General features: G+C 47.3%; 2 protein-coding genes across 2 annotated transcripts in view; both read right to left on the reverse strand.

Moving 5' to 3' along the window:
• Positions 1–1,448: 1,448 nt before the first annotated feature.
• LOC309449798 (solute carrier family 23 member 1-like) lies at positions 1,449–12,790 on the reverse strand (the record flags this gene model as incomplete). Its single annotated transcript, XM_082072208.1, has 8 exons — positions 1,449–1,720; positions 2,861–2,956; positions 4,028–4,136; positions 4,952–5,116; positions 8,242–8,495; positions 8,695–8,851; positions 9,182–9,302; positions 12,681–12,790. The coding sequence occupies 8 exons, from the start codon at positions 12,788–12,790 to the stop codon at positions 1,449–1,451; spliced, it is 1,284 nt and encodes a 427-aa protein (XP_081928334.1).
• A 1,268-nt stretch (positions 12,791–14,058) lies between these two features.
• Positions 14,059–18,963, reverse strand: part of CNOT4 (CCR4-NOT transcription complex subunit 4) — a 110,381-nt gene continuing 105,476 nt past the window's right edge. The window contains exon 12 of the mRNA XM_082059444.1: positions 14,059–14,139. Within this exon, the coding sequence (XP_081915570.1) occupies positions 14,102–14,139 (38 nt within the window). The 3' untranslated portion in view covers positions 14,059–14,101. The remainder of the gene's footprint in view (positions 14,140–18,963) is intronic.

Here is an 18,963-nt window from a genome sequence, read left to right on the forward strand (position 1 = left end):
TCAGCTGTCCAGTGGAGAGTACAGAGAAGGTGGAGTCAGACTTTCCTCAGAGGGGAACAGTGAGAGGACAAGAGTCAGACACAAGGTGAAGCATTGGAAATTCCAGTTAGACACGAGGGAAAACACTTTTCCCCATGAGGGTGGTCAGACACTGGAAGAGGCTGCCCAAAGAAGCTGTGGCTCTCCATCCATAGCTCAGCTGGACACAGCCCTCTGCAACCTGGTCCAGCAGGACCAGCTCTGAGCAGGGGCTGGCCCAGATGACCTCCAACTGAATTACCCTGTGTTCTCTGAACACTGCCTGCCACTCATTATGGCAATCACCCCAAGAAATATTACACCGTACATTTTATTTATTTTTCCTCCAACATATCTAAGTATAAATCTCCATGCAGAAAACACAAGCTTATGTTACAGCAACCACGTTATTACACGGCACTGGCAACCAGCACCATGTGCAGTCACATTGTATATGGCCATACAGGTTAAGGCTGTTTCTGTTGATCATTGAAAGAAGCAAGAATCTGCAAACCGTTTTCCAGAGAAATGGTTGTCACCACACAGTCACCACATCGGACCAAACAGGTATGGGGGAGCACAGGATATAGCAGTAGCCAGGTTGCATCAGATTGCGAGCAGAAAAGTTTTCTGTTTCATCTTTGATGACGATTCCTCTGTCTTTGCCCTGGGGAAGCTGGATCCCCTGAGAATGCTCCCAGCACCCCAGGTGGGATTCATATTGGTGAAGCTGGGGTTTTCTGTTCCATCAAGAACCTAAGTAAGGTTTCTAGATTCCCTCTGCAGTCTAAGGTGGGAGAAGCATATTCAGAAGACAACCCAACCCATTCACCTTAGATGCTTCTCTTACAACAACATTCATTTGGCTGACTTTAAATTATGATAATATGGAATGAGATTAATCATGACCTAGAGGTGCCCACTCCTGCCCGTTGGCCAGGATGCCTTGTAAACCACAAGCTGAGAGGTGAGCATTGCCATTACAGATATTTAAGGCGGTGGGGATTAGCCCCACCCCAAGGGGTGCCCAAAAGTAGTTACAGGGCCCACATGAGGGATGCCTTCTCCTGTGGCCCCTTGAGCAGCCAAGACGGGACAGGAGGAGCTTCAGCTAAACAGCTGCTCCTTGGCGTCCCCAAGGCTCAGTGCAGGGAAGGAAACTGAACATCTTTCCCAGGCATTTCTTGGGCTTTGGTGTTCTCCAAAGAGGGATTATGTTCTTCCTGGAGGTGGGCTGGCAGGAGCAGAGAGGAGAAAAATTATTCCCTCAAGGTCACCAGTGGCACAGGGGCAGGGCTGGGAAGAGAAAGACATTATCTTTCTCCTGCTCCAGCCTCTAATAGCTGCCAGCTCATGTTCAAATGATGGGGGCTGCAGACATGCCTTTCAGACCTCAGCTTCTGAGATGAGTTCACCTGCAGGCCAGGTGCCTAGATCCTTGTATCAGCACCTATCTCACAGTCTCTTTCTGAACTTGCTTTAACACTGCTTTCCTGTCCAGCAGCCTTTAGTTCATCCATGCTCTTGCCACTACCAGGTAGTCTTTTGGGGCAAGCAGGGAGATACTGAAACCAAGAAACAGAGCAGTGTTTGGTGCCAATGCCAAACGGGAGGTCATAGACCTTGGAAACGAGCTGAGAGTTGTCCTCCTCTCCCTTATGGCTGTGCTTCCACGCCAGGAGTCCCCGCTCCTCCTGTGTTCCTGCAACAGCAAAAATGAGACAGTTGTGTTTAAAACAGCAGGTGTTCCGAGCACAGGATGACCTTGTGTGCCTCACAGCCACTTCTCAAATACCAGCAAACCCAGCACAACATCTAGATCCCACACACTTAAAACCTTCTAGCCCCAAAGCTCTTTACAAAAAATCACTAATAAGCTCCTAGACAATAGCTACAACAGCTTCCAGATAAGCAGTCTTCTCCACTGCTTTCCGTGGGAATCAGGTGCACCAAGACAGGTTTTCACAAGCCATGGGGCATCCAAGAGCTGTTCAAAAAGGGGGCCATACCATGCAAGGAAAGCAAAGCTGGATGTTAACTGCCCAGATACTGTGGAGTCGGGGGATAAGGTTGAGCTAGCAATTCCTAGTCAGTCACAGGCATTTACCCTGGCCAAGGAATTGCCAAGTGTCTGTAATTGTTGCAGCAGCTGAGTCCCTCTGGGGAAAGAGAGTGACCACACCTGGAAAGTCTGCCCGAAGGAGCTGAAGATCAAGGGCTACAAGAAAATTAATGAGCCAAAGGAGACTGGCTTTCCAAGAAGCCTGAGATGGTAAAAGAATGTGGTTAATAGAGTGTCCTTCCTGCTCTTTTTCTGTAGCAGATAAGAGGGTTTCCTCTCCTATTCTTATGTCATCTCTCCCAAGGCTTGATGGAAATCGGAGGCTCTTTGCTGTCTGTGAGGGCCAGCTGCAGGTGCTGTGTCCTGTCTTGGGTCACCAGCCTTTCCTGCTGCTTTCCACTGCTGTGGCACCAGTTCAGCCTCATAAGGAGGCATGCACTGGATCCTTCACTTCTTGTAGTTGCCATTGTCTCTCCTTTCAACCAGCAACATGGCTGGAATTTTCCCTAAAAGACATTTTTCCCTAATAAACCTTTTCCTCAGACTATGTTGTTCCTGAAAAATGAGTTAGTTTTTGATAAGGTGCTCTTTTCCAACCAGAGGCCATTTCAGTGATGTCTCTGGTTCCTCTCCCCGCTCCAGGAGTTGAGTCACATGGTATTTCATGGTTGCTAGCACAACTCTACCCACAGAGCAGTAGTCATGAAGACAAAAATTACTAGGAAACAAGCCCTAGGGCAGGCACAAACTAGGAGCTTAACTCATTTCAGCCAGTCCTACCTGGAATGGTGTTATCCAGGATAAACCCCAGGAGTCCTCCTACAAACATGCCAGTGGTGAGAAGCACCTGGATCACCTGGTCCAGCTGGATGATTCCTAGGACAAAAGCAGAACTTTGGGTAGTGGTACAGAGAGACGTGTGTTTGACCAGCAACATACCCCATGCAAAGAGGCTGCAAGCTGCATGCTTGTTTAAACAGGATTTATAAATCCCAAAGCAGATCTTAAGATTTGGCAAGGGAAGGGAGATTGATCTCACTGCCAGTTTCGGGCCTACAGTTTTATTCTGTGTAATTATTCACTGACCCAGCTGCTGGTGGGCAGGAGCTGACTCATAAGTACAATAAAAGCCTATTAACAGTGTAGAGCAGAGGACTGCCCCAGAAAAAGGTGCCTTCTGCTCCAAACATGTTCTGCACCTCCACACCATAACACCAAGCAGTTCCCTGCAAAAGCACAAGCTTCAGTTCCTGAAGAAATATAGGTATATTTATCATGGGATTTCACCACTAATTAATCAGGTGCGATGTTTCTCTGTAGGGGCTACTTGACATGAGCAAAATAGCTCAGTGACATCTGATAGCATCTCATAGACATCTATAGAGTGTGTGATTTGTGGGTCCAACTCTTTGAACAGCCCACCCAGCATGCCATATATACCTTAAGAGAGGACGCTACAGGCTTTGTGACAAACACATTAGTCACAAGAAACACAATGAAGGCATAACTGTTGGAGGACTGGAAATTAAAGCGAAATTGATGGAATTTAGTAGAGGAGTCTGCTCTTGTGTTTTGGAAGCACAATGTTTTATTGTGTATGAGCACGTAAGCAAGCCTCATTCATTGAGATCTTTATCGGGATTCAGCCCTGGAGTATTCTCCTACCCAAAGCCCCATCCTGGGAACATGTCCCAGGGAAGAGCTCTGCAATCCTTAGCCTGGCAGAAATCTGTTGACGTGCAGTCACTGACCAAGAGCAGAGATTTTCACACCAGAGCTGTGCATCAGAACAAAGAGCAACAACAGCCCTCCCAGAAAGAAACAGGCAAAAGTCAAAGCACAGGTTTCGGGCTTTTATGAGGAAAAACTGTATTTTAAAAGATTTATCTGGATCAGCCTTTGCTTCAGTTTTTATGCTACAGAAAATGCTCTGATGTTGTTTCTTACCTGTTTCCAGCAGCGTACTATTTTTGCTCGCCCAGTTGGGAATCGTGAGGCCAGCAAATACAGAAAATCCAAAGATAAAGATATTTCTGGAGGAGTTCATATCTGTGTACTGCACAGACAAAATGCATACATTACATTTGCAGTTACCCAAATCTGTGGATTACTGTTCGTGAGACGTGCTGGGATGTAAACACTGCACACGGGAGTGGACCCGCACAGCAACGCTGGTGCTGCTGGGGCGTTAGAGATCCTCCTGCCCAACGCCAGCAAGTCCTGCCTAGCCAGGGAGCCCTCCGCAATGTAGCCCCTCTGGGTATGTGCCCTCACCTTCACCCGAGGAACTGCCAATGCAAATGTTTGCATTTGCTGCAGTGTGGTTTTGTCTGACTTGGCCTGGTAAGAATCATAGAATAGCCTGAGTTGGAAGGGACCTTTGAAGCTCATCTAGTCCAGCCCCCTGCAATGAGCAGGGACATCTTCAGCTAGATCAGGTTGCTCAGAGCCCCATCCAGCCTGGCCTCGAACATTTCCAGGACTGGGACATCTCCCGCCTCTCTGGGCAACCTGTTCCACTGTTTTACCACACTCATTGTAAAAAATCTCTTCCTCCTGTCTATCCTGAATCTCCCCTCCTTTAGTTTAAAACCATGACCCCTTGTCCTACAACGACAGGCCCTGCTAGAAGGTCTGTTTCCATCTTTCTTATAAGCCCTTTTTAAGTACTGAAATGCCACAATAACGTCTTTGTGGAGCCTTCTCTTCTCCAGGCTGAACAACCGCAACTCTCTCAGCCTGTCCTCATAGGAGAGGTGTTCCAGCCCTCTGATCATCTTGGTGGCCTCCTCTGGATCCTCTCCAACATAACCTGACTTGAAACCAAAGTCCCCTTCCCTAGGGATGAAATGGTGCTCACACAGCTGTTACCTGCAAATTGGAGACCCCCACTGCCGTGATAACTCCAAACATGACCAGGAACATGCCTCCGATCACGGGGGTGGGTATGCTGGCAAGTATCGCCCCGACTTTCCCAAAGATGCCGCTCAAGAGCATGGTGCAGGCCCCAGCAATGATCACCATTCGACTCCCTACCTGAGGCAAGAGGAAGAAGAGGCAGTCACACACCGACCGGCGCAGAGAGAGGAAGGACGGCAAGCTTCGGCACTCATCTGCCAGGCAGTGGTTGTCCCTCTGGACAAAGCACTCAATGGCACATTCAGTCGCAGGTTCAGAAGCAGCCACTGGTGAGCTGGGATGCTTGCACTCCATATGAAGCATCAGCATTTGCACACTAGTAAATATTTATCATGAAAAGCACTCTGAGAGCAATCAAGGATCCACACCTATTTACTTGATGTTATCCTCTTTCTTACTGTTGTCAGGACTTTAACAGTTTGCTGTTAAACAAAAGGTTTATTATTGAATGAGGAGCACAGTAATCCCCACAGGCAACTTTGCTCTCCCTCCAACCTAGAAATGTCTTGGCAGACCCACTGTCTGCCACTGCAGCCATACAGTCTATTCCCTGGACAATCCTTCCACCAGAGTTTGGATTGCCATCTGAAAATGGTTTTCAACTAGGTGTCCCACACCAATTCCTCCATTCCCTGGAGACCAGGATTTGGGAGAACAGAGCTGACCAGGCTGGCTGCTTCCATCCCAAGCTCTGGGATCTGATACATTCTTTCCATGATCAACAAATGGCTAATAAGAAGTGGGGAAGTCTCTTGATCTGCCCCTATCTCTCATCACCCATCTAGCTTCAGTAAAGCCATTTACTTCTCATTTTTTTCCCTAGGAAGAGGCAGGGTGGCCTTTTCTTGGTTGGGGACTATAACAAAGACAGGATGAAGTGCCAAGCCATGCCTTTCATTCAGATCTGTAAGAGCATGTGAATAGGAAAGAAAAAGAGTATCTGGCAAACAAAGGGATGAGAGAGACATTTACAGACTATTGAAACTAAAAAGAAAAGCAGCAATATTTATTAGACTTCAAGATACAATGTGTCACACCAAAACTTGGATAGCTTAAAAAATCATGCTAAGATTTACAACGTTTTTGTCCTAGGCAGGGAGACTCTGTAATCCACTGCAAACATTTTATAATTCCATTAAATATTTTAATCCCTCCCATTAAATATCTGAAGAATGTCTTATTTACAGGAAGGGCTTTTTGTGAAAGCTCTCCACAAAAACACTCCCAGTAACTAGTAGTGTCTCTTTTTAAGTATTTTCTTAAGCATGTTCCTTTAAAATATTTTGAGTCTTACTTGATTGTGAAAGATAAATGAAAAAGATTCGGTGGGGAGTTTCAAAATAAAATCATGCATTGCCTTCAGGTGGGCTTTTTATATTCCTTGGCTTAAAACCTCAGGACATCATTACTGTCAAAATCTAATTTAATAAAAGCCAACAGATCTGTTTGTTCCAGGATTAGAATGAAGCTTCAGATTCTTAATTTGCCAAAATGTCCAATTACCCAGTACATGGAGTTGGCCTCGAAGGCAAATTAACCTAATCCACTGATACCACAACAGTGAGCATATACTGCTAAAGCCTCTAGTTTTGAGTTTGTTTCAGTTATGTCAGGAAAATAAGAAAATCAGGTCCTTTTTTTAAGGTCAAAGAAACCGCATGGTTTCCTGATATGGATATGGTGACTTTGAGGTCTTTACCTCTCCTTAAAATCCTCCCCTTCTTTTCTTGGAAAGGAGAGCTTAGTTCCGGCATGCTGAGCTTGATCAAGCAGCTTAAACATAGGTGTCTGGTGCCATTTAAGATGCTGCATCTTGACAGCTTCCAGCAGCTTCTCCTTTGCCTTATCTGACAGCCCCTGTGGATATCTGAGATCTCCAATGATGTTTCTGGTGGTGCTGGACACCTCTGTTTAAGTGGAGGAAACAAGTCCCTTGTGTTTCCATTTCTTATATGCATCCCCATCTACCCCAGCCAGAATCTTTACACTGATTTAAGTCTGACTGAGATAAGACTGTATTTTCTGCTCTCTTAAGAGTGAACAAGGTGAGCAGAGGTGGGATCTAAGGGAAACAGCTCTCCTGAGTCAGCAAGGATGCCGTGTCCACCTGAAGGACTTTGCACACATAGGGAGAACATGTCCTGTGATCTGAAAATTATGAGTCTGGGCACTTCTGAATTATGCTACATCCCATACACATTATGCTACATCCCATACACATAATGTACACAGCAAACTAAATGTCAGAAAAGAATAGGCTCAGGTGTATGGTCAGTATGCACAGATTTCATAGTGACAATTTACATGTGGTGACAGGCTAAACTGGTCTCCATGCAGACATCCAGACAGCCCTTGCTGCTGGAAGCAGCCACCTCGATCAGACACTAATGCTTCGGTCTGTGAAATATGGGTATTGTGAGTGAGGTTTATAAAATCCAGTGAAACAAGCATTATTACAGAGTGGGAGCCCTAACTCAAATTCCACATTTGTTTACTGACTCACAGCTCTGCTGATATGACATTGCTTATTTGACAATGATTTTAAAATGTTTTCCAGTTGGCTGCTGGATGTACCCATCTCCTGGTTGGAAAGCTTAGTGAAAATCTTAGATCTGATTGTCAAGCTTATCTCTGGAAATTTCCTTCCCTTATAAGAGCAATAAGATACTCAAGAGATTCACAAAACTTTATAGAGAGGTAAAAACAGAAAACTTTGCCATCGCATTTTATAGTCCCAAAGAAATAGTCTAAGTTTCATATGATTGCCATTCTTGGGTTATAAAACTTGTGGAATTTGAAGTCCTGTTAAATATTTTCTTTTTTCTCCTCTCCTCTCCTTCTCTCCTCTCCATAAACATATTTAGGAAGACAGAGAAACAGAGAGACAGACAGAGAATCTTTGAGAAAGTCAGTCCTCAGGAAGTTTCCAGGTTAGCTCAGATGTAACATACCCTCTTTAGTCTCACCTAAGCCAGGTGCTGTGAGTAACCATAACCTGCGCTCATCCCATGTGCAGACCATACGCAATGGAAGAGAGGGACTGACCACCTCTGTTTGGTGCTGCTGAGGCGGTCACCAATGTGCCAGGCCACATTTTTCCAGCGTGCCTTGCAGGACATGGGCTAATATCACATCCCAGGTCCAGCATATGTCCATGTGCACCATATCTTTATAAATACACCCCTGGGGGAACCTCCAGGAGGGCCAGGGCACTGCAGCCACCCTGTTGCAGCAAGGCTCACCTTGGTGATGCCCAGGGCCCCCACGTTCTCGCTGTACGATGTGGTGCCATTCCCGGTCCCCCAGGCCCCGGCCAGGAGGCAGCCGATGCCTTCCACTCCGATCCCGCGGCTGATGGCATGCTTTGGCGGCGGTGGGGCCCCAGCCAGGCGGGCGCAGGCGTAGTAATCTCCCACAGACTCCAGCATGGAGGAGATCACCCCAGCTAAGATGCCAAATATCCCAGCCAGGCTGACGGTCGGCACTCCCCACTGGCCTGCAAGTAAAAAACTCAGTTCAGGTTGGTGGGGCACATTTGCCCTGAAATGTGTTGCGGGGCAGGGACGACAGCAAGGATGCTGTGGGTGTTTGCCTGAATTTTGGCATTTCACCTCCCCCTGCTAGCCACAAGCAGAGGTGCAAGCCGGAGCAGGGAGCAGCACGGTGGGATGGGAAAGCAGGGGGGGCCGTGGTACCTGGGTAAGGCAGCTGAAACCAGGGAGCCTGGGACAAAACGTCCCCACGGGTGTCTGTCCGGGCCAGGTGGCCGTAGGCAGTGGGGTCTGCGGGGAGGACGTCAGTCACTGTCAGCACGTAGCAGAGCAGCCAGCTCAGGGACAGCCCCAGCAGCACCTGCCCATCACATGCACCAGTGAGGTCCAGTTAGAGCATGGCCAAATCTGGCACGTTTGTGGGGGACAAGGTGTTTCCCCGCCTGACCCTTTCCCCTACACGTAGGATGGAGGCAGAGGGATGACAGGGGTCCTGGTGGCCCTTTCTCCCTCCTTCCCTTCCCAGATGCACAACCATGGGGACCTTCTCCCCCTTCACCTCCTCACTGTGCAAGCTGGTCTGGGAAGCACTACCTCGACCAGACACGAATGGAAAGACCCCAGACATCCCATGGCAGGTAAGGTCAGTCCCTCCACCACGATCACTGGGTCTCTGCGGACTGCAACATACCGGGAAGATCTGGAAGAGGTAGACCGGGGAGACGTGGCAACTCTTGCCTCTCTGGTAAGATGGCAGTGGCACAGGGACATCTTTCAGGTACTGAGAGAACAGAACTATGACAGCAATAGTCCTAGGAGGAGGGAAAACCAGACCATGAGACAAAGTGGGTGCTGAGTTGCCCACTTGTCCCCACATTAACTGAAGACCTGCTGCCCAAGGACCCAGGATTCCAGAGGACCCCCAAAACCAGGCTCTCAGCACCAGAGGATGGCTCCCCACTCCACCATGCCTAGGGTCGAACAAGCTTTCCATCACACCACCAACAGCCCTGCTGCATTTGCAAATTTTTTTTTTTAACTTTTGTTTCAAAACCAGCCCCCCACATGGTACATCACGGTGTATGACACAGTTGCCAGAGCTTAAAAATGACACTTGAATAAAATAAAAATGTGAAAGGTGTGAAACGTGTGCAAGGTCCAGGCAGGCTATGTAGGAAACTGTTCCTGAATCTCCGTGTGATTCAGATATACTGGAAATACAGGATTTATTGGTTTAGTGATTTCAGGTTTACCTGTGCTATGCTGTAAGTGGCAAAAAGCTCCTACATGGCACAGAGAAAAGAAAGAGGATTTGATTTGGTTGTGCAAGTCCCTGCTTTGAATGAAAAAAATGTGGCTGGACTACGGGGCTGCAGGTAGTGCCCATACAGCCCTCCCAGTCAGCCAAGATGGGGAGATCATGGCCTTCTGGTCTGTGAGGGCTCCTCAGTGGAGGGGTCTTCCAAGGCTCATGTGTGCCCCTGGCAGCACCCAGGGCTCATTCTGGTGGAAGCAACAAAGAGGTGCAGCTTCTCTCCCATCGCTTGTGTAGGGCACATCTCCTGCAATGGCAGCACGGCTCGATGCACTCACAGCAAGCCCTGTGTCCGTCCGCCTAGAAAGGGCAACCAGATGAAGCTGGAGGCTGTGATATGTGGTGAGAGGGAAGGGACTCATCTGCTGAGCTGGTAGAAGACCTTGGGTACCTTCCTCTTATGTTAACCAGGCCTCTGAAGGGCTCCTCATTTGTTTTTATAACAAATATGAATTGTATACATTGAGTGAATTGATCGCAATAAGATTTGGTGAGAAATCGATTGCACTGGCTGAAGTGCAGTGAGAGTGCATGGAAAAGTGGTATTTTTCCATGCATGAAAGGGTGGTGAGCTATAGGTGCAATATTCATGGGCAGGCAGAATACCAGCAGTACAAAGGAAATGTTAACCTCACCTCTCTGCAAGACACATCACGACATGCGACCAAAGGTTATCTATCAATCATGACTCAAAGCACTGAATGACTGGAGGCAGAAAGTCTGAGGAGGAACTGGTTTCCATTTTTGGTTTCTAAAGCTACAGAGCCCAGACAGACTGTGTCAGTGCATAGCTTGTGCATTTGCATTAACAAAGGGGCTTGGCATCCTTATGAATCACTGCAGAGCCCTCATCTATCTCAGGCAGGTGTCACTGCTTATTATTCAGGTTGCTTGACATATTCCATCAACAAATGCTATTTTCAGCTGCTTATAATTCTGTCTAACTTTACCCATTCAGGATGAAAATTTCCATGGAAAACGTCAGCTTCAGGCCAAATATTTCTTGAAAAATATATCCCAAACCTATTTCAAAGAGTGATGTTCAGGAAATAAACATAGTATATAGTCTGCATTGAGAAGGTCATTTTGCCATGAGCAGTAGCAGGGTCTGCTTATGACCTGGAGCAGAAATGATAGAGATTTAGTAGAACTTGTTCTTTGGAGTGAGGGATATTGATCTTTCCCACAAAAATCTGCTCAACTATGACCAGTCTGTAACAGTGATCATTCATGCCAGGTCCCAAGCAATCAGCAGAAACATCTCAGGCTGTAGCATTTGCAGCTTATAATGACTGTGAGCTATCTGAGTCTGTCCAGGCCTTGCCCAGCAATGACTTGTGTATGCACCATTGCTAGGGAGCAAGCAAGCAGCATTAGACCAGTTTCTTGAGGCAACAGCGGGTATCACCCATCATGGGAGCTTTGGGATGTGATGGGGCTGGACAGCAAGGCTGAGACCACGTGGCTCTTGCCTTCTGCCTTCTCCATCCCCCCTCTCATGCTTTCCCTGATGGTGCCCTGGAAGCATAGAGGAGGCAGCAAAAGAGGACACAAATTCAGACAGCTCAAAGCACAATGATCAGGTTGGGGCTAAGGTGTCTGAGTCAGGAAAGAAAGGTCTGGGATTAGCACGGGAAGAGGACAGTACAGAAATGAACAGGACAGAATGGGTGACCAGGGCTGAGAACAGGGACATGGTCTGGGACCCCATTAATGGAGCAGTGCAGTTTGGCAAAGAGGTCAAGCAAAGGACTGAGACTAGAAGCCACTAACTGGAGAAAGGAGGCAGAAAACTATGATAGTCCACACAAGGATATACATTTTGAAGGGAAAATTCAGACTGGCTAAGCAAAGGGGTTCAGACAAATTATCGGAGCTGGAGAACAGGACAAGAAGCCAGAAATGCGGCAGGAGAAACAATGGTGAAAGGCAACACAGGGTCTGTGGTTATATGGAGTGCTGGTGGAAGAAACCAGTTAAATGAGGAACTGGAGGTGGAGAAGAGAAGTGGCTTTTGGGGCCTGGGAAGGCAGGTGCAGGGAGGAGAAGAGAACCCAAGAGAGTACGTCCCCACAACAGTACACTGCCTTCCTGGGGCTGCAATCAAGCCTGGCCCTGAGTCTCCAAAAGCAGCTCGGAAAGCACTAGCAAACCGATGGGACCTCACGGAGAGGACGACAACCTACTCCTGCTGCGTGCTGTCCCAAGCTGAGGTCTGCTTTAGGGAGCTGAAGGTGCCAAAACTGCAGGGGAACCATGCAGTGACATTTCTACTTTTTGAATTAGTTTCTGAAATACTGAGGAAATCCTATCACGAACACACTCATACATTCATGCATAAGGGCACGCACACAAATATCCCTGAAACAGCTCTCAGCTGCAAAACCACATGTGCAAACATTTCCAGAGCTCCCCAGGCCCTTTGTGGAGAAAACAATTCCTCTTCATCATGTGAAAACAATACATAAAGTACCAGCTATTTTAACTCAAGGAACACCTAACTCTAAGTGTTTGTCATTTTAGAATTTTCTTTTTTAACTTGAATAATGAGTGTGCAAGACAATGTGCATAGACTGTCTCCAGGAACCACACATGAGAAAGACTTGTTTCTCTACTGACCTTTGGATTTTCTCAAAAATCAGATTTTTTTTTAACTCGTTTTTGGGTTTTGCTTTGTTGCTGAGGGCTCTAACCTCCTGGGGGCAGGAAATTTTGCCACACTACTGTCTTCCACAAGACTGCCGCATGTTAGAGCTCAAAAAATAAATCTCCAACCCAGGGGAACCCTGCTACAGACTGCAACACTTGACTTCATATTAGAGGTAGGCAGCTTGTGTATTCTCAGCTTTCCCACAGGGAAGTAAGACTTACTTACATGAATGCTATGCCCCAGTGCTGCCCAGCCTCGTCCCCAGCCGAGTCAAAGAGAGGTAGCGCAACCAAGGTGATGGTGGGGGCAATTGTCAGGGGGCCGATGAACCTCATCAGAAATCCGAGCAGGCCAGAAAATCCAACGAATATTTGAAGGCAGGAAGCTACAATGATAGCTCCTTGCAGCTGGAAAAATGTAGGAAGAGAGCAGAGGTTGCAGGGAGCTCCAGTTGTTGAGCTTTTCCTTAACAAGTCAGTGCAAAACCAGCGTGAGAGCCAAGCTCAGCTTCCAGTGACAGACCAGCACAGAGGCTTCCCAGTGACTACAGCAAAGCCTGGCTGAGCATGTGTGCAGAAGGACCACCAGAGCACCAACACACCATTTTCGCCCCTTGGCTGGTGAATTTAGTCTTCACCAGGGCTAATTTTGTTCCAGTGACCCACTCCTTCCTGTTCTCTTGGGCCACCCAGAAATGCACCAACTTCCCTGCACCCTCCCTTCCTCGTCCCCCTAAATGCAGGGGGAAAGCTCTTGCCCTGAACATGGGAGCAGGACCATGGTATTCATTCATCGCCAATCTGGGAATGGCTTAGGGCACTTCAGCACACTGGTGGGGCAGACTGGTCATTACAGCTTCTGGTTTTTGTATGGTTTCCCTCTGGGGACACACTTATCACCCTGAACTTTGTTGTGTTTTACAATCACTGCTAAGTAGCCAGCAATTACATGCTGAAATGCCATTCATTGCCCACATCAGCTCCAGGCAGGGGACTCAGGGTGAGGCTGCTCTCTTCATGGTGATAAACCCGGGCTGGGTCCTCTGCATTCCTCAGCACCTTCCCTCCTCTGATAAGGCAATAGATGTAGGACAAGACAGTGAAATCCCTGACCTTTCCTCCTCTCTTTTGACTACTTAAGAATGCACTTTTTCTTAATATTTACAGTCCTTGCATTTCTTTACACTAGGTTTCCTGTGCTTGGGTCCTGTACAGGGTCCCTTCCTTGGAGACATCTTCCTTCCTTCCTCAAAGCTAACCATGCTTCATGGAGAAGGGATCTGGCTGGACCAGTGCAGACTTTGCAGGGATCATAAATCACCCAAGGACTGCATGTCCCCTGTTCAGCAGCAAAGAACCTGGTTTCTGCCAGAGACTAGATGCTTAGGAAACTGCAACAGGGTGAGGGCCAAGGTCCATTGGGAACGGTGGGTTCTCCAGCACTGGTGGCCCTGCCATGGTCAGGTACTTTTCTAAAAGCAAACAGCCCTGATACAGAGCAGGTAGCACCAAAAATGTAATATACCTCTCGCATTCGCGTCTGCCAGACTTCAATGAACTCTGGTGAAGAGACATTCACCAGGGTGGCATTCTGTGTCCAGGCAGGGCATTTCCACTTGGGGAGAGACAGCATCGCCAGGGTGGGGCTCAGGAATGCAAAAGTCCCTCCTTGAATAATAGGCAACCTGGAAGAAGAGCAGAGGGAAAAGATAAGTGAGAATGCTAGAAACACAGCTCCATAGGAGTGAGAGAAAAGAAAGTGAAATAAATTTAAAATTCAGTCTGCCCTTGGCAGTATCTTTTGAAATGTTCTGGCAGGTCTCCCTCACTGACTGCAGGTTGGAATTGCTGCCCATTGCACTCCAGAGCTACAACCTGGGGGGAAGAGCTCAGGTTCAAACATAGGCAATGGAGAGGCTCATGGATGCTGGATTCAAACTCTGCTACCCCATGTTAAGGAAGAAGTAGTCTTCCTAAGGTGTGAGGAGACCACAGAGCTGCACATAGTAAAACAACAACCAAAGGGAAAAGCTGGAGGAGGGGAGACCAAGGAAGAAAGATAGCAAGACTCTCAAGAAAAGCTCAGCATTGACCTAGGCCCAATTCTTACCCATACCCAGTTTCCTCCTCTGTCCCCTTCAGCTCCCTCTGTTTTCTTCTCGACCTGCTCATGAACTCAAGGACATGCACTGGCTACTCCCCACATCACAACCATCCTCAGACCGAGGTCAATGGAAAATGTGACTTGGCTTTTAGTACAGTTGTTTGAAGCTAATGACTCTGCCCTGTTTCTACTAACACTGGAAAGAAGACCTATGTGAACAGGTCTGAGCACACTGGCTGGGTGAGAACTTGTCTCTCTCCCCACACCGTGTATCTCCTGGCTTAGAGACACTCTCACTCTGGAGACCCCTCAGGCTAGCAAGGAGCTCACACCTCCAGAGACGCTCAGCACTGGCTTCGCACCGAGCTTTGTGCAATGGAGCTGGTTCTCCTGTGAGCTATACCAGCCTCTTCTCCTTACGCCCATGGAGAAAGGGAGACAGAGACCTAAAAGGCCTGAGTGACTCTTCAAAGCCCTATGGGCATTAAGTTCCCACTGCAGTGCGAGTTGTTTTGGCCATTCCTCCAGCATGCCTGAAAAACCCAAAGCTGCCCAAGGGTGCAGGCTGGCACCGCAGCTCTGAACAAGCCAAGGGAAACCTCTGGGGTGCCCAGGCTTCCTGTGTTGAGAGATCACCCATGCGAGCACCCCCTAAAGCAACCACTCCTTGTGTCAGGAGCTGTCATGGATCTGCTCAGAAAAGCAGCAGGGCAGCAAGCTGGGTCAGTGCTTCCGCTGGGCACGGATTTCCCTGAAACGGGCATTTCCACCATACCCTGGAAAGCACAGGAAAATAAAGAGACAGCAGAGCTGTAGTAGCACCATGTCTCTGCCACCTAAAACAAATATTTATATCACTGCAATTACTCATGCCATGCATAATCAAATCACTCTCAAAGCTTTGCCAGTAAGTTATATTTGAATATCAGTCATCCATGGAGTCACTCATTTATGGCATTCAGCCAAATTTTTTGCAGCCTTCAAAGGATTTTGCTGGGCAAAGCAGAAAACAAACAAAAAGAAACAGAGAAGGCCCAGTGCCACCACTGTTGAAATAACAATAGATTTATAGCTCCTGCTGTGTTGGCCCTCAAGCTGTTTCACAGCCGGTGCTGGCATGAGTGGGCCCAGGGCAAAGTGGAGTGCGGAGGTGATGCATACAGGGCATGCTGAGCTCTTTCCAAGGAAAGCAGCAGGTTTAAACAAGGAGAAGTTAAACTCTGATCATCACTACATGATGTCCAAGCATCTGCTAAGGGGGGCTCACCATAATGGCAAGCGACCTGTGTCTCCCCTCAGGAGCCTCTTGGATAGTCTGTCTGGTGACCGTCTGGGACCTGTCATTGCTTTTTCATGCTGGGTAACACAACAGAGCTGCAGGTTGCAGTGGTCTGGGCTTTCCCCTTGGCTACTGCTTCTGAAGGGCTGCTTCTGAATCGCACTCACTCTTGGTGGGAACCTTCCTATCTCCTGGCCTGTTCCCATCCATTTGTTCATGTACCAACATCATATTTTAGCTGAAATGGTTTCTCTCTGCTTGATAACTCCCATATCTCTCCCAGACTAGTTGCAGACTGCAGCCGTGCCCCTCTAGCTGCTGCTTTTCCAGGCTAACTAGGCCAGCCTCTGTGAGATGAATGGTCTCTCTTCCTCGTGCCACATTAACAGATAGTCTCCATTCCTCTTCTCCTCTGAATTAGTCTTTCTTAAATACAGACACTGTGAACTGTGCAGAGCACTTAGCCGAGGGCTCCTCGGGGCCTTGGAGAGTGGCACGGATGTTTTCCAGGAAAATGCATCCCCTTCAACTAATTATTTACCATTTTTCTGTTTGTCTTTTGGGGACTCATGGTTATCAACTACTATAGCATTTGAGGAAACAGTACAAGGAGAAAAAAAATCATCTGCTTCCAACTGTCTCATCAGGCTTGGTTTGCCTACGGCCACACTTTAGGCTGAGTCCCACCTTTCTGGCAGGAATGTCCTTACGCATTAATGTTGGGGCCAGCAACATGGCAATTACATCCTCAGCACAGCAAAAGCCATTCAAGCTTATCCTACAGGAACAACTCCTCACAGCTTAATTTGTTGTGTTGTTCCTCATTTAGCTATTCAGCCATGGGAAAGGCTCCCTGCTACTCTTTTGTCCTCAGCTAACAGTGTCCTCAGGGAACATTAGGGCTCTTGGGTATTCATCAAGGCGTTTGGGGAGTGTCTGGGAGGGCTCCAGCCTGAATCACACCAGCAGGCACAGTCGTGCACCCCAGCCTGAATTTAACCAAACTGAGAAGAACCAGATTCTTTTTTTTTTTTTTTTTTTTTTTTTTGTGGCCAGGGTGTCCCCTCTCCCCTACTAATCCTGTAGCAATGCAGGAGAATAGGAGCACCTTTCAAGGAGATATCTGCCTACAGCCACTTCTTAAGACAGAGAGAGATAGAAAAGTTGCACTGGGAGAAGAAACAGGAGCAGTAAAAACATTCTGTGGAGCTGGTAGTTGACAGTGATTTGATGGCAGAAGACTTCTAAGCAGGTCCCTCAGATTTGGAAGCCAAAGAATGTGTGATTTTATCCTTTGAAGTAAGAAACACAGGTTATCACCATATTAGAGGGAAAAAAAAAAAAAAAAAAAAAAAGCCTGTGGAAAGAGAGAGGCAGTCCAGAGTTATGACAAGGGAAATAAAAGAAATTGTGGAAGGCCAGCAAAGATACAGGATCTTTGTGATGAGAGTGCTTGCAGTGCAGTCATGTCTCTTATTAAACACTTCATTTTCTGGGTAGTGAATGGCAACTCAATGCTCATCTCCTCATCACTGGCTATTCAACAGCTCAGCAGCAAAGTCCATTTACCTTCAGACTGTGCCTTGAATCCCTGAGCATGGAAAGTGGTACTGCTTAATGGGGTAAGCTGCAGAGCTCCCCCCTGAGTCCCTAAGGGGTGGCAGATGGGTTCCAGTTTCTCCCAGTTATCCCCTGCCCCAGAGCTTCATACAGGCTCTGTGCTCCCTCAATCCTGGGCCCAGATCAGAAGGGCCCTGCCTCAGCTGGGAGGATTCCTGGGATAAGGAGCAAGCAGATACTGCTCACTCCATGTTTCAATGGTTTATTATTTTGTAGGACAGATTTCTTATAAGCCCAAACAAAGGTGCATCAAGTACCAGGAGACGAGGAAGTCAGAACAGTGAGGTAGCCTTGCAAAGCTATCACATACAGCGATTTCAGGATGCTTTGGCATGTGCCTTCATTGCCCAAGGGTAGCAAATGACCCTTACTGATATGTAAACTCTACAACAGACTGGTGGCCGATCACATAGTAATTTCATTTACAAACTTTGTCACATGTCCCATTTCTTGCATTTTGCATACCTGACTCCAAAGAGGACTTGCAGCAGGGTACAAATTCCTGAGACAAAGAAGATGGTGCTGATCAGGTGGCTCTGGGTGAGGAGGTCATGCTGGAGGCAAAGCTCTTTGGAGAGGATCAGCGGGATGGCTATGAGACCTCCCATGGCTGTCAGGAAATGCTAGGAGCCACAGAGAAAGACTGGGTGAAGAAGGACACAAAACCAGCTGTATATTATTCCCATGTTGTTGAGGAAAATCTAAAAGTAACTCACAGATTTGTGTTTGGGTGATACTAGTATTACCCATTCAATTTTGTGGCAACTTAATGCTGTTAGGGGCTGTTCCAAAGCACCTACAAGAACTGCAATGCATACCCATAAACTTCTCCCACTTTCCATGCCCAAAGACCTTTTGTAGTGCTCTGAACTCCCCAGAGCAGTCAGAAGCAGCCAGTTTATCCCCAAGGATAAACATCCCAAGGTAAGGGGAGAGAGCAATCAGGCAAAGCAAATGCAAATGTTTCAGTCCATCTCACTTGCATCACAAAAGATAACATAAAAAACTGGTGAATTCAAGCTACCCGTTCTTTGCTATCAGTAGTTTTCTCATACAGTGTGATTATGGATAACCATAAAAATTGGATAAATCAGGCATTGCATTTTTCTGAAGAGCCACTACAATGACCTTCACTTAACTACTAAATGTGAAAATATTTTTTCAAACTTATTTTTACTTCAAATATTAACCTTCATCATGGTGAACAATGGGCAAAGCAAGGTTGTTTCAGTCAGTCTCACTTCCCAGTTCTCATCTCAGAGCACAGGACAGCAGGGATGGAAGCGGTGGCACTCAGAAACTCACTGTGCTCATTAGAAGTATGTTTGATTAAAATTATGATGCAGATGTGTTCAGAAAATCTTATCATAATACTCTCCACATCTAAGATGACTGTTTAAGGAAACAAAGTACAAAATGTCCACTGAGCTCCAAGGACAGCCCATCATTACCTTCATCACTCTGAGGTCTCCCTTCCCTGATGCCACATATCCAGCATGGCATTGG

Source organism: Streptopelia decaocto (assembly GCF_964273445.1).
Source record: "Streptopelia decaocto genome assembly, chromosome: 1".
In the NCBI taxonomy this organism is placed as follows: Eukaryota; Metazoa; Chordata; class Aves; order Columbiformes; family Columbidae; genus Streptopelia; species Streptopelia decaocto.